Genomic DNA, 15,363 nt, shown 5'->3' with positions numbered 1-15,363 from the left:
AATTACTGTTTTTATTAATTCTTAATTTCTCTTTCATTGTTTTTTAGTAAAATAACTGAAAATAGCTAATAAATAACTGAAAAATAATTTAAAAATAAAAAAATCACATCATAAATTTGAAAAAAAATAATCTAAAATAGTGTTTTTTTTAAATTATGTAAAAATAATATTTTTTGTTAAAATATTTTTGAGAAATTCCCTTAATCTTCCATGCCGCGTATTGGTCTTCCGGAGAAAAGAAAATTGCACATTTTTATTAACTTTCTAGTATACCATTTCAAGATTTTGGATTTTTATATTTTAAGAATTTTGTTTTTCTTTTATGAGCTTTATTTTTATCTTTTTCTCTCTTCATTCCATATTAGTTGACATTATTAGTATTTCACTTAAATTAAAAAGGATTTAATAGATTCAATTGTAGAGAAATAAAATAGTTAAAAGAAACTAATTTACTGTTCTATAGACATTTTTAAAATTTCTTGCACTTTTCTTATAAACTTATAGAATTTTTAAAAATTAATTATAAATAAAATTAGTACAAAAAATTAATCTTGTATTGAATATATAAAAATGACCAATAATTAAAATTTTACTAATTTGGAAGAAATTCAATTAGTATAGAATGGATAAACTATATAACTTCTCTCCTTTAAATTCAATTAGTATAGTTCTTTCATAAATATTAATAGCTTAAATTTCTCTTTTCTTTTTTTTTTAAAAAAATTTTTATAATAAAATTATATAAAAATTTATAATATATTTATTAAATTTAAAATATAAAATGAAGTTATGACTCTTCAACTGTAAAGAGTTAGACAAATTTTCTATTTTATATTTAAAAATTAAAAAATCTATTTTTAAAAAATAAATCTATTGAAATGTTATCTTATAATAACTTCTAAAAATAAAGAATTTAATATATATAAATAATGGATCATAAATTCTCTAATCTCTTTTTTTACAACTTTTTCTTTATTTAATTAAACTTTGTCCTCTATTTTCTTTTTCCTACTTATTACTACTCCTATTTTCTCTTATTAAAAACACTTTGTGGACTACTCATATTTTTATTCTTTTTATCTTGTACTTTCTTTCTAAATTTATAATTGCTTCTAATTATTAATTGTATATATTTATTTTTGTTTTCTTTTCTTCAGTTCTGATCGATTAAGTATTTATTTTGATAGTTTCCATTGTTTTGTTACGAAATTAGTACCAATTAAGAACGGGATTATTGTTTTTTTCAATACTTAATGGAAATTTTAGAGGAGTGTATTGGATTAGGGAGCCCAAAGAATTTGATGGAATTGAAATGTCAAGATATATTCACTAATTATTTTAAATAGACTCTGAAAAACTAGGTTGTATTTGATACGAACTTTTAAAAATTATTAAAAGTCATTGAATATAGAGATAGTCAATTACAACTTTTGTAAAGTTTATATCAGTAATTACTCCTTAGAAAGTTATAGACTTTTATAGATAAAATTCTTACATATTTTGAATGACTATTTAGATAATCATCATTCTTATACACTATTAATTAACAATATTTCTGTGAACTCATAATACAAAAAAAAAATTGATTGATAAAAAATTAATTAATTTAATTTTTTAAATGGATCCTAATAAGAAATATAATTTTCTTATGAAGAGTCTAATAGTACTTTTTAATGATTGTTTTAAGCAAATAATGCTGTTGTATAATTTATAAATTTTATTAAAAATACTATTTAAATAATTAATTTTATTCATCAGAAATGATTGTTGTTGTTTTACGTATTTTATTTTTTTAACACTAAAATGTGTATCCTTTTCTGTTACACACAATATGGTTATTTTAATTTAAAATAGAAATCATAAAAATATATATGTTATACATTTTATTGTATTGAATTTTTTAGAGATTTTAGTTCCAGTAGTCGAAGCACCGCTCTATTAATAGGGAAGCTGCGGGTTCAAAATTGCCAGTTTTAACAGATCAAATCTTATTATAATGAGTATGAAATAGGCTTGGTGGTTTGATTGGATTCAAGTTGTATTATGACCATTTCCTTATTTGAAAAAGAAAAATATTATTCTTGACAAAAATACAATGCTTATATCATAAGTGGATGTAGATTTGAAACCACAATTAAATGAGATTCATTATTGTATATATTTTTTTAATTAGATATTTCGGCACAGTTGGGGATGTTTGAATCCTATGTGTTGGGTTCTAGCTGTAGCATAGCATAGATGTCATAAACAATAGCAACAAGAACAACAAAGGAGTGCTGCACAGCAAGACACTTTATTAACTCATGGGCTTCAGCGGATAGACCATATCCAAGACAATCTTCACATGTTTGAAGCCCATTGACGGACTTCTTAATCTAACAACTATGTTTTGCCAACTAGTCAGTTGTTCTATTGGTCATAATTTCAAAAAGCTATATACATATATATATATTGCTGATGGAAAATGATTACCTAATAAAATATTAACACGTAAAAAAGTGTATATTTAATAGGCAGTTTGTTTTCTTTTATAAATAGTTAGTGAGTAATTCTTTTAAAAGAAACTTTATTCTATTTTTTCATATATTACTTTTTTATTAGATTATCATATATATATATATATTTAATTTTGACATAAAAATATTTTTAGACATCTATTAATATATCATTAAGAGAAAAAGAAAAAATAACATATTAAAAAATATACAAATGCCCTCAAAAAATAATAAAAAAAGTGCTATCTAAAAGAAATTATATTAAAATATGTGATAAATTTTTTTAAAATATATCAAAATGCATAAAAATAACTTTAGAAAATAAAAATATATATATTTAGAAAAGAAAAAACGTCTTTTAAAATATTATTTTTTATTTAAAGAGACTATTGATTTAAATTTAACTAATCTAGCATAAAAAAGAGCAAAAAAGATAAATTTATTTGTTCGTAGAAAAAAATCTATAAAAGATATAAAAATAATGAAAAAATTCAGTTGAAGAAGATGGTGGTAGTTTGTGAATAAAATAAAATAAAAAAAATAGTAAAAAGAGAAAAAATAATAAATGAAATATGAGAATTAATTTTTTTTATTTTTTTTAGAAATAAGAGAATAAGAGTTAAAATAAAATCTATATGATATATGTAAAATATACTAAGTGTTCTCATGAGTTTCTACATGGCAAAATTTTATGAAGCCATGTCATATTATTTTTCAATGAGAAAATGATATATGACATATTCATAAAAATATTAACTTATAAATATTTATAAAAAATTAATATGATCTTAAATAATACTAATAATGAATATAATATTTTTTATTTATTTAAATATAAGATTATAATATTCTTAAATAGATTATAATAAAGTATAATAATTAGTAAAGATACCATATCAATAATAAATTTTATTATTTTTTAATAAAATATATATTTTATAATATATATATATATATATAATTCATAAAATAGTAAAAAAATAAAAATTCACATTTGGATCATAAAATATATTTATATTCATATATTTTTATATATTCATATGTATTTATATATATATATATATATATATAAGTATCATAAAATAAAATAAAAATTTATTTAGGTGAAATAAAATCTTTTAAATACTTTATTTTAAAAAAAAATGAGAAAAAGGAGATAATCTACAACAATAATTCATATAAATATACTAATACGTCAGTAAGACACCTAATTTCTTTACCCGGCCGACCAGCTTTCAGTTATTGGAGTGCCAAACCCGTTGACCAATAATCCGTGTTCCTAGTGGGCCAAGTGGAAGCAATCAACAGGCTATTCATTAGTTTTAGTTTTTAGAATTCCAAGATTCCACAAAATTGTGTACCACAAATAAAATATCTTAAAAAATAAAAATAAAAACTGTATAAAAAAAATACATATTCAAAATCTTGCTTCTCTCTCTCTCTCTCTATATATATATATATATATATATAAAATTCATATGAAACTGTAACTTTCATAATAAATTATAGAAATAACAATTAAATTTTGAAAGATTATCCCAATGCCATTAGTAATTTCCTAACAGATGAAATCTAAAGTATAAATATGATGATCATTTGAATAGCTAAATAATTAATAATACAAAAACATTTCTATGTATACTTTTATTGAAGATGTCCTCTGGAATATTTCAATTTATTAATTTTAAAAAAAAATCATTTCTCTTTGATTGGTTTTTTAAAAATATTAAAAAGAATACTTTCTATTGTCTAATTTTCTATTCACATTATATGCCAGGAAACGTGAAAGGAAACCTGCAAAGATAACTTTAACAAAGTTTTCCGACCCACCGTTTGGAAAAACATTTGGCCTTTCCCACTTATTTCAGGAATTTCACAGCACACCTGCATTGACAAATCGGGGGATAAATCCAAATGTCAGTGGACTTCTCAGTCAATGTGTAGGCAACAGCCTCTATCCTTTGGACAACTTGCCAAGTTGCCATACATACAGACAAGTGCCTATTTATATTCCTCAGGCCAATCCATTTTGCATAGTACAAGGAAAGTAGAAAGAAAATGGCAAGAATGGGAGGTGGTTCTTTATTGATGTCCATTGTTTTAGTGGCAGTGATGGTTTATGAAGCTAGAATGGTCCAAGGAGCTGGGTTAAGCCCTAGCCAATGCAAGCAGGAGCAAACCCTAGGTGTGAATGCATGCAGGGATATCCTGCTGGGGAAGGCACCATCCCCAGCTTGTTGCGGTCGTGTTCGGGTTAGCCATGTCGAATGCATATGCCCTGCTATCACTCCTAAATTGGCTTCTCTTATCAATGTTAAACAAGCAATTAAACTCCTTCAAGATTGTGGAAGAAAAGTTCCTCGTCACTTCCAGTGTGGAAGTAAGAATTCCTTCTAGCAACCATCTTTTCTCCTTGCTGCTTGTGGATTAATTTTTGTATTTATTTGGTTTTCTTTTCTGATTGCAGGTCTAAATTTCCCTTAAGAGCTGTTTCATTTCCTTCCCAAGTTTGGTGGGATTTTGTGACTAATATCAGAGAAATAAAGAGGATAGACTATGATATCGATGTTTTATGTGATGTAAGGTCAACAAAGACCATTATTTTCTTGATGAGATTGGAAGAATGAATCATCACAAGGTTTAACTTCCTGTTATGTACTCGTACATCTCACCCAATAAATCTGTTTCTCATTTTTAATTAATATAATTTCCCAATAAATCTGGTTATCAAGATGAATATCAAAGTTCATAGTCGTTTTTAACTTTTTATTCGTTGTCTTTTCTTTTCTAGGGATAATAAAAGCATGTTATGAGCCAACTAAGAAAATATAACATATCACCAATTCATTTTGGATTAAATCCTTCATACGTTTAAATAACATTCATTATTAATTTCATAAGTAAGGGTTTAATTCAAATTTCTATTAAAATCTTAGCTATTCTATCTAAAATGGAGATGCACATATTACAAATATGATAGGATCTTAATTCATGATTCTTCTTGTCAATCATAACTTCTTCATCAATATAATATAGATTAAGATCCTTTCATGTTTCAACTTTTAAAAGATATCTCACATTTTCTACAATCTTGAACATTAATTTCAAGATCAATGGTTGAGATCTCTTATCCTATAATTGATTTTTCGATTTTGAACAATAAAAACATTAAGGGCACATACACAATATAAATATAATGGGTGATGTTGAAGTTGAATATGAGATAATTTCAATTCATGATTCTTGTTCAACCATGACTTCTTGATCGATACAATATGCATTAAGATTCTCTCATGTTTTAACTTATAAAAGATATCCCATATTCCTATAATCTTGAACATCATTCAAGATTAATGGTTGAGATTTATTATCTAATAAATAATTTTTAATTTTAAAACACTAGAAACATTAAAAGCACACATAAAACAACAAATATGATAGGTGATGTTGAAGTTGAACGTGAGAGTATCTCTGCCAAGATCCAATTTGTGGACCGTGACCGGTACTAGGGAATAGATAGGCTTAAGGCCACCAAAATTCATAGTAAGCCTAATTAATTGACAATTCAAAAAAAAAAAAAAAAAAAATATATATATATATATATATATATACTATTAAACAACCCAACATTTCATTCATAAATCTATACATAATTAGATTAATCCTCCAGTTGGATACTAGCAATGTTCCATAATTTATTACAGACCAAATTCAAACATAATATACCAGGTACGCTACTGCAGAGAGTCTAAAATTTAAATAGTTTCAAATACAAAAATTATAAATTAATTACAATAGGACCGAAGGAGAAGAAAGTGAGACTGTCAAGAGTAAGACGACGGAGAATCTAGCTGTCATCTGAAAATTAAAATTGAGACTGTGAGTCTCGAGAGTGAGTCAAAATCATATAATCCTAAAATAAATACAACCATCTCAGTAAAATATTTGTTTAATCATAATAAAATATCATATTATATCTAAATACGTGTCATGCCATAATTCAGAAAAATGCAATTTAAACATTTATGGGACGAGTACCTCAGCAGAACCCTAACCTCAATACTGGCAGCCTTTCGGCTCTCAACCAGGATCCTTAACTCCAGTATGGTCACTTAATTCTCAATAAATCCGGTACCTAGAGAGCAATGCTCGACTAGAGAATTTTTCTCTAGTAGTCAAATTCTCACAGCCCAGAGAGTTGTATTCGACCAGGGTAAATCCCAAAAATAATCTTTTACTACGTGTCTCTGATCAATATCGGTGCGCACACGGTTCTGATGCAATTCTACTGTCGTCTCATCCCAAAGTTACAATTATAGCAGACATGAAAATTATATGTAATAATAATAATAATAAAATAAAAATAAGATAATAGCCAATAATAATAATAATAATAAATAACAATAAGGATATTGAAAATAAAAAAAATTATAATAATAATACTACTAATATTCGTAATAATTATTAATTAAATAAAATTAATAATAATAATAATGCTAATAATAATCATAGTACTTATAAACCCATTAGCATTGTATTTAATTTAAACATGACACAAGTGCAGTTGACTAAATGACTTTAACTCACAGTTCTGTCGCGCTCTGTAGTCTGCTTCTATGCCTCGGATGGAGCTGGCTGGACGGACAAATTATCTATTCATGAAAATAACTTAGTTAATAAGATATTCTTAATTTTTCCTAGGCCTAGACTCTTAGATTAGACTGCCTAAGAAATTCTAACTCGGAACTTCTACCGAAAATTCGGTAGAATCTCTCCTAAAATATGGATATTTATCCCTAAAAAATGGGTTCAAAACCTACTAGAAACACTTCTAGTATTCCGCAATTATTCAACGGGAGTCGGGCCATCAAAACTGCATTATTCTTCCCGACTCCGCAACGCAATTCAAACCACAAAATTATTTATCTGCCCGACATAAACATTTAATTCTCAACCAACCCATAAGCAATTTGCTGGTATTTAAACTAATTATACCCAACCACATCTATCACAAATCAGAATAATAATTAATCATACTAATTAATCTTTAATATTTATAACTAAGTTATAATTAATTAAATCTAATTTAATTAAATTATTTATAATTGACAATTAATAGTAATAATATTTTCTAAAATTATAAAATAATTTTTAAGGTCCGAATAAAATTATATCGAGTAAAAAATCTGAAATTCTGCGCGTCCAAAAACACTGGAATCTGAAAACCGGTATCGCCAACAGTGTCAGATTTCGAATCCGGAAGCGCATACGTGAAGCTTGAATTGCGAGGAGTCTGAAAATGCAAATGCTTTTGTCGGAAACTCGTTGGAAGCCATCGGATTGAGGCCGGAAAATTTTGGCTCCAGCGAGGCTATACACTGCTTCCAGCGGAGGAAAAACGGCTAGGGATCTCAACTCGAGGGTTCTCGACAGCGGAGAGCTCGTTTCTGGCATTAGATCTTCAAAGAGACACTGACAGGAGGTTGTTTTCATGGCGGCAACAAGGTGAGTCGACTTTTCCTCCTTGTTGCAGCGAGAGGAAGGGAGAGAGAGACAACAGCCGGCTAGAAATATGAGTGGGGAGGAAGCTGCGGCAATTGAAAGAGGTGGTAGGCGGCGAAAAAAAAAGAAAGGGAGGTGAAGGAGGAGGGGGAGGTGATGGGGGGGAGGAAGAGGGAGGAGGAAGAAGGAAAAGAGAAAAAAAAAGTTTTATTTATTAATTTATTATTATTATTATTTTATTTTAGGGTATTACAATCTCAATTCACCATTATTCGTCAACCACGTCTTCTTTATCAATCCATTAAATATTAAGGTTCTCTCATGTTTCAAGTTGTAAATGATATTTCATATTTTACAATCTTAAGCATTAAATTCAAAATTTATGGTTAAAATTTATTATCTAATAGATGATTATCTAATTTTAGATACTAGAAATATTAAGAGCACACATAACACAACAAATATTATTTATTTATACGATCTTCTATATTTTTTATCAACATTATTTTTACTATTATTATTACATATTTATTTTTATTTTTTATTACTATCATTCTAAAAATAATTACTTTATTATAATAGTAAAAATAAATACGTCAATTTTCCATCTATAATCCAACATTTCTTTCCATCATTTTTCCCATTTTCTCTTATTTTTTCTGTCAGTTTCTTATCTTTTCTTTCCACTTTCTTTTTTCTTTTTTCATCTTTCCATATTTTTTTTTCTTTCAAATAAAAATGTTGTCACAAAATTTCAAAAAGATCTCTTCCATACCAGACAAAATATATAAAAATTAAATTATAAAACAAGATAAAAAAAATATATATACATATTGATGACAGGTACATATGGGTAAAAGATTGCTATTTTCTTCAAACCAGTAATGATTTTGTCTGTTGGCTAAAAATCTAAAACAACTCAGACTGTGGCACACTTGTAGAAGTCCAAAATGCATTTCACCTAACAAAGAGAGAAAATGTTTCTAATCTAAGTCCAAAATGCATTTTGTTTTGCCTTAATTGATCGAGTCAAGTCAAAGGCTGCCTCAATCAAAGTCCGGGTTTCATACGTGCATTTCTTTAAGCATTAATAGATTAATTAAACAAAGAGATTATAACTTCCTCACTTCTCCCCTAATTCTGATAATTATTATCTATGGAATGAGTACAATAATGATAATGATATGTTATAATTCAATTTTATATTACAGTTGGTTTAACTTTATTTATAAATTTAAAATTTATATGTTTTTATTAAGATTAGATTAAAATTTAAAATAATTAAATTTATAAAATTAATTATAGTCAAATTAAATTCTAACAAAATAAATAAAATTTTAAATGAATTTTATATTGGTGAGTTAATATATTTTATAGCCTTAAAATATCTTTTTAACTTCATTATTTTTATTTTACTTTCTCTATTATGTTTTTTTCTCTCCAATAAAATAACTTTTTTCAAAAATTTCAACTAAAAAATAATGTTAAAGTTATAATTCTTTTTAGGTCCAACTCCAATTGGATTTAATTAAATAAAAAAATTTATATACTAAAATTATGGTGATTATTTATTACTTGAGAAGTAAAGTCCGAAGGTACATAAAGCAACGATATTATTTTATTGAGTTCATATTTTTTCAACATAATATTGAACTAATTGTTTATCCATGTATTATACCACCGTTGTTATTATTTTGATTATAAAATTAAATTTATAGACAATATTTGATAAATTATTTTATTTTTAATATTTATTTATAACATTTTAAAAATAACAATAATTAAAAAAAATAGATGTCTTACATATAAATTTGAATTTCATATATTAAACAAAAATACAAATATCATATAACAAAATATATATTAAATCTAAGTATATATATCAATAAAATTTAGATCTTAAAAATAATATATATTAGCCGAGCCATTTACATTTATGATACTGGGCGATCAAAACCAATAAAGAATTTGTTCATTTGGAATCAAGGCTATTCTATGTCATTTTTATTTATTTATTTATTTTATTATTATTATTTTTCCCTCTTTTTTTTTATTTCTTTATATATATTTTGTGGAGACAATTGAGAGAAATTTTCTAATACTAATCCTTTTACTTTTTGTTATATTTTCTAAAATTATTGTGAGGGTAAAAAATGTAACCCATTTGATCCCATAGAACAACAATGAAAAAGAAGCAATAGAAAAATAAATACTAAAGTAAATAGAAACGAAGAAATATAGATTTCTTTTGGGTTAAGATTTGTTTATGTTTAATATAATTTTTATTTTCAATTATAAATTAAATAGTTGAAATTTTATTAAAATTTTGAATTTAATAATTAAAAATTAATATAAATATAACTTATTATATTACAGTTGAATATAAGACAATTTCTTTTAGCATATCATTGTCTCTAATTGAATATGCATTAATCTCATTTGATGAATTTGTAGGCAAAACAATAATTACACAGCCAGAAGGTATAGCGTCAACAAGTTTTTTAAATTAAACACACACATTAAATTTATATTTTGGTCCTCTCTAGTATTATTAAAAGGATATTCTTATTCCAACATAATTCAAATTTAACCCTACACATTAAATTTTAGTTGCATCCATGATAAGGTCTCTAAAACAATGGCTGAACAAAATGCAGCTAGAAATCTCAATTCACAAAAATTGATGAGCTATTTTTTCTTAAATATATTTTACTTACAAAATGATTGGTCACATTAATATGATTTTACTATTATGGTATTCTATCATTATAAATCTATTCTTTTTTTAGTTGTGGACACTCATGAATGAATTGGCTATGTTTTAAAGAATTTATTAGTTTTATATATTTTTTAATAATTTAGATAGTCAATAAATTTATATATAATTTTTAATTATTTATATAAATTAAAATTATATAGTAAATTTTACAGTTATCATGTATAAAATTTAAATAGTCTCAAATACAAAAATTAGAATTTAATTACAATAGGCTCGAAGGAGAAGGAAGTGAGACTGTCAAGAGAAAGACAACGGAGAATCTAGCTGTCACCTGAAAATTAAAATTGAGACTGTGAGCCTCGAGAGTGAGTTAAAATCATATAATCCTAAAATAAATACAACAATCTCAGTAAAATATTTGTTTAATCATAATAAAATATCATATTATATCAAATATGTGTCATGCCATAATTCAGAAAAATACAATTTAAATGTTTATGGGACGAGTACCTCATTAGAACCCTGACCTCAATACTGGCAGCCTTTCGGCTCTCAACCATGATCCTTAACTCCAGTCTAGTCACTTAATTTTCAATAAATCCGGTGCATAGAAAGCAATACTTGACCAGAGTTATCATGTATAATAACTAAATTTTAAAAATATATATAAATATTTAATAAATAAAAATAATGTACTTGGTTGATTAATAATTAAGTACTATATATAATTATCTAATTTAGTATTTAATTATGTCGATAAATTATTAAGAAAAAAGACACTATGATCCATGAAAGTCAATGGCCACCTAACATGCCAAAATGTGAACGTTCAAAAATTCTTATCATCGTAGTCACCACAAAGTTGAACTTGGGAAACAAAAATTCAACAAAAACAAAAACAGCTAAAGCAGCCTATTTATCTTCCATATATTCCTTTGGAACATATATATTATATATCTGTCAATTTCCTTCCTTAAATTTATGTTTGCACCAAACCTAAACTGACACATCTTATAAGCATCAATTATCCCATAATAAGATCACCAATTCTGATCTGCAAAACATTTTAATTTATTTTCACCATCTTTTAAGTATTTCCCTTTCCGCGTAAACTTCTTTTACGGGGTCAAGTCAATGGTCGAGTTCTAATTTGCAAAGCAGAAGGAACTAATTAATATATTTATTTAGGAATATGGACTTGTGATGAATGGGGGCAACCAATTGCAGGCATTAAAAAATGAAAAATAGGTAGAAAAGACAGGTCAGAATTGAAATTTAATTTTTCAAATTATTTATAAAGTTGGCATCAAAGATGCTAATAGAACAATGGCTGGTTTATGGTTAGCCAACCCCGAAAGTAAATTATATTATCTTTCTTCAACATATATCCCATAAGTTTCAACCTTCCATAGTTCTTTTAATCCTAATCTTTCTTATTCAGATTTTTAGTCAAGTAAGGAGATGCTAGTAATTATAATACCTCATTTTGATGCATTAATTGTTATTTTCACCGATGACTTTTAAGAAAGTAAGAAATATTAGTAATTCTATTTTTTAGATCACTTTCTCCCCGAATTGGACGGAAATTGCAATTCCTACATTTGCTCATTTTTCCTTTTGTTTTTAATTTAGATACCTAAATAAGATAAATTGGTATAATTTCTTTTTGATTCTCAAAAGATTTCTTCTCTCGATTTACGTTAGTGTGAAATGCAGGGTGTTAGATACTGTATATATATATATATATATATATATATATATATATATATATATGTGCTTTCCATTGCACTTTAGTCATAAATTATTCATGATTAAAGTTGTTTATTCTTTATTTTCCTTTCTTTTTTCTTGCACTTTTTCAATTATATATGATGATTGTATTCGACAAGCAGCACATTTTTCTAGTCGGACTAGACTGGCTTATTGAACCAATATAATTGGAGTATCAATAATTAGTTTAGTCCGCTTAAAATTTAAAATCAGAATTGCCAATTAAATTAAAATAAAATTTATAGTTAATTGAATGAATCGGTTGTAGTTGAATCTGTCTATTCAACTGATTTATTATATTTTTTTAAGAAGAGCTAAAATATATTATCCGACTAGTTAGACCAATGAATCATTAGTTTTTTTTTTAGGAAATCATATGATAGTAATTTTTATTGCTTTCAATTCAGTGGTATTGCTTATGCACTTAGTTTTCGCGATCATTTGATAACATATACATGTGTATATAGCCAGCCAGTCGAAAGTAACATATTTTTGGAACCAATTACCTATTAAGTATAGAGAGAGGTCTCTCCCTACCCTTGGGTTAGCCATAAGCAGAGAGGTCCCTTCCCTTGGGTTAACCACCCTTTTCCTTGTAAAGTTTCCCTCTACTTAGTTCTAGCTGCAAATTCATAGTTGACATTGGTATATATTGTGGGAAATAGCTGAGGACCTCAATAATTAATTGTACTTCTTTAATCTAACTGCTGAGTTGAATCAGCTTGCACATTATTCGAAATTAAAATATATATATATATATGCTCTGATATGCCATTTAATCTGAATTGATAATGAAAGAGAACACTTTCTTTTAAAAACTAGAATTATTTATCAACTAATACCAATGTAATGCTCATGGGTTCAATACGTATATATGTATATACTCCATTTACAAATGAAAAGGACTTAACATGTTGACGTTGTCAGCTCCTACAACACAGTGAAAGTCAAAGAAATACGTAAGGACAAATAAGTCTTTCTTTACCATATTATATAAATGCTTAGGTGATCAAGGTTATACCATAGAAGAGAGGAAAAAAAGAAAAAGAATAATATAGAAAACATGAAGGCAACCAGGAGATTAGTTTCCTTGTTTGTGTTGCTAGTTGCAGTGTTGAGCATAGTAGAGGTGAAGACAGCTAATGCAGCTCCTAGCGCTGCTCAGTGCAAAGAAGAAAGGAGGCTTGGGCTTAATGCTTGCAAGCCAGTTGTGTATGGTAGGCCACCATCGCCTCAGTGTTGTCAGCGCATAAGGGTTACACATATAGAATGCGTTTGCCCTGTTGTCACCCCTAAATTGGCTGCTCTTATTGATGTTAACCGCGCCATTCGAGTCATTGAAGGTTGTGGCAGAAGGGTTCCTCGCCATTTCAAGTGCGGAAGTAAGCTGTCTCCTCCTCCCATACACATGAGATTTTTGCAGGCGGATCTTTAGTTAGTTTAATCTTTCTGTACTTTTTTCTTTTTTTTTTCACTTTTGCTCATCTGTTTCTCTTTCTTGTCCTCTCTTTTTGCAGGTATCACAACTCCATGAAAACTGAACTTGTTATGGTTTAATTTCTGTTTAATTGCTTCTTTAATTTAGCGTCAGCGGTTGGAGAAGATGGGTCAAATTGAAGGAAGTGTAGTAGTACATCTAGTATAACTTAAAAAAGAAAAAAGAAATCTGAATAAGTTCTTGATTGTATCACATGTAATCTGGCTGGCTTCTTAGCCAAACTTATCTTGTTCAGTTAAAATATGGTGCATTAGTATTTTAAATCCCAGTATTATCTTTCTTTTTCTTTTTATTTTTTTAACTCTAAAATAAGCAATTAAGTGTGAGTGAATCTATTTAGCAGATGACCCAATTAGTATGATTAATACAAGTGCTTGTTTAGACCTTATACAAAGCAACCACTGAAAATAAATTATGATATGGAGTATCAATTGGAATAATTTCAAATTTTTTATACACTATAATTAATAAAAAAAATGATATGTATAAATATTTTATATATAATTTATTATTTAAAATTAATAAACCAATTTAGTGGATAGATGAATAGATTTAACAACCTGTAAAAAAAGAATTTTCTTTTAGGATACAGTCCATCCCAGCTGCTTTGTAGTATTTTTTACCTTTCGCGGCTGCATTAGAAACTCCCAAAGAGTCAAAAGTTAAAACAGAAAGAGATGATTTATTAGAATGATGACATGGGCCTTGAATATCAATCATATGTTGAATGGGCTTTTATGGGCCTTGAATATCAATAGCTAAAATTATTGAAAATAAGAAAAAATCTGTCTCCATATTATGGACTGGAATTGGTATGTGAAGCAGTTAAACATTGAAATTTTTGGGTTTTCGATTACTGAAAGAAAAAAAAAAAAAGAGTAAATGTTACATTGTAAGGATTAAGATGAGCTGATCTTGCCAAAGCATTAGCAACTCCATTGGCTTGTCTCCGAGCAAAGTAAACAGCCACCACTTTGGCCTCTCTAAAAATGGCTCTATAAGATTGGGGAATAATCTCAAGCTCAGAAAAATCAAGGAAAACCATTTTCGAATCCGATTCGACCAACATTCTGAAAGCCAGCAATTTCTTTATTCAATTAAGTACTTTTTTAAAGCAAAAAACTTCGACAGCTCGATAAGAAAAGACACCAATGACATTCTTAGATACATATAAAACCAATCTTCTCAAATTATCTCGCAAAACTATTTTCATAACTGTCGTGCCATATTCCACTGAAATAGAAGCATCAATAGCATCTCAGTTTACTAGTTTAAAAATTTAAATTCACGACTCTTAAGTTTTAATTTGAAAAAATTTTAAAATTTAATAAGTACGACACTAGAAATATTATATTAATTATAATTTTATTATTTTAAAA

At 26.8% G+C, this 15,363-nt stretch overlaps 2 protein-coding genes across 2 annotated transcripts; both read left to right on the top strand.

Moving 5' to 3' along the window:
- Positions 1-4,519: 4,519 nt before the first annotated feature.
- On the top strand, positions 4,520-5,197 carry LOC8259403. Its single transcript, XM_002524322.4, has 2 exons — positions 4,520-4,875; positions 4,963-5,197. Exons 1-2 carry the CDS (start codon positions 4,554-4,556, stop codon positions 4,977-4,979), a joined length of 339 nt encoding a protein of 112 aa, XP_002524368.2. The 5' UTR covers positions 4,520-4,553; the 3' UTR covers positions 4,980-5,197.
- An 8,285-nt stretch (positions 5,198-13,482) lies between these two features.
- On the top strand, positions 13,483-14,247 carry LOC8283236. Its single transcript, XM_048373731.1, has 2 exons — positions 13,483-13,868; positions 14,004-14,247. The coding sequence occupies exons 1-2, from the start codon at positions 13,550-13,552 to the stop codon at positions 14,018-14,020; spliced, it is 336 nt and encodes a 111-aa protein (XP_048229688.1). The 5' UTR covers positions 13,483-13,549; the 3' UTR covers positions 14,021-14,247.
- The last annotated feature ends 1,116 nt before the right edge of the window (positions 14,248-15,363 follow it).

Source organism: Ricinus communis, chromosome 5 (genome assembly GCF_019578655.1).
Source record: "Ricinus communis isolate WT05 ecotype wild-type chromosome 5, ASM1957865v1, whole genome shotgun sequence".
In the NCBI taxonomy this organism is placed as follows: domain Eukaryota; kingdom Viridiplantae; phylum Streptophyta; class Magnoliopsida; order Malpighiales; family Euphorbiaceae; genus Ricinus; species Ricinus communis.
The sequence above is the reverse complement of the archived record's forward strand: the minus strand, read 5'-3'. Positions and strand labels throughout refer to the sequence as shown.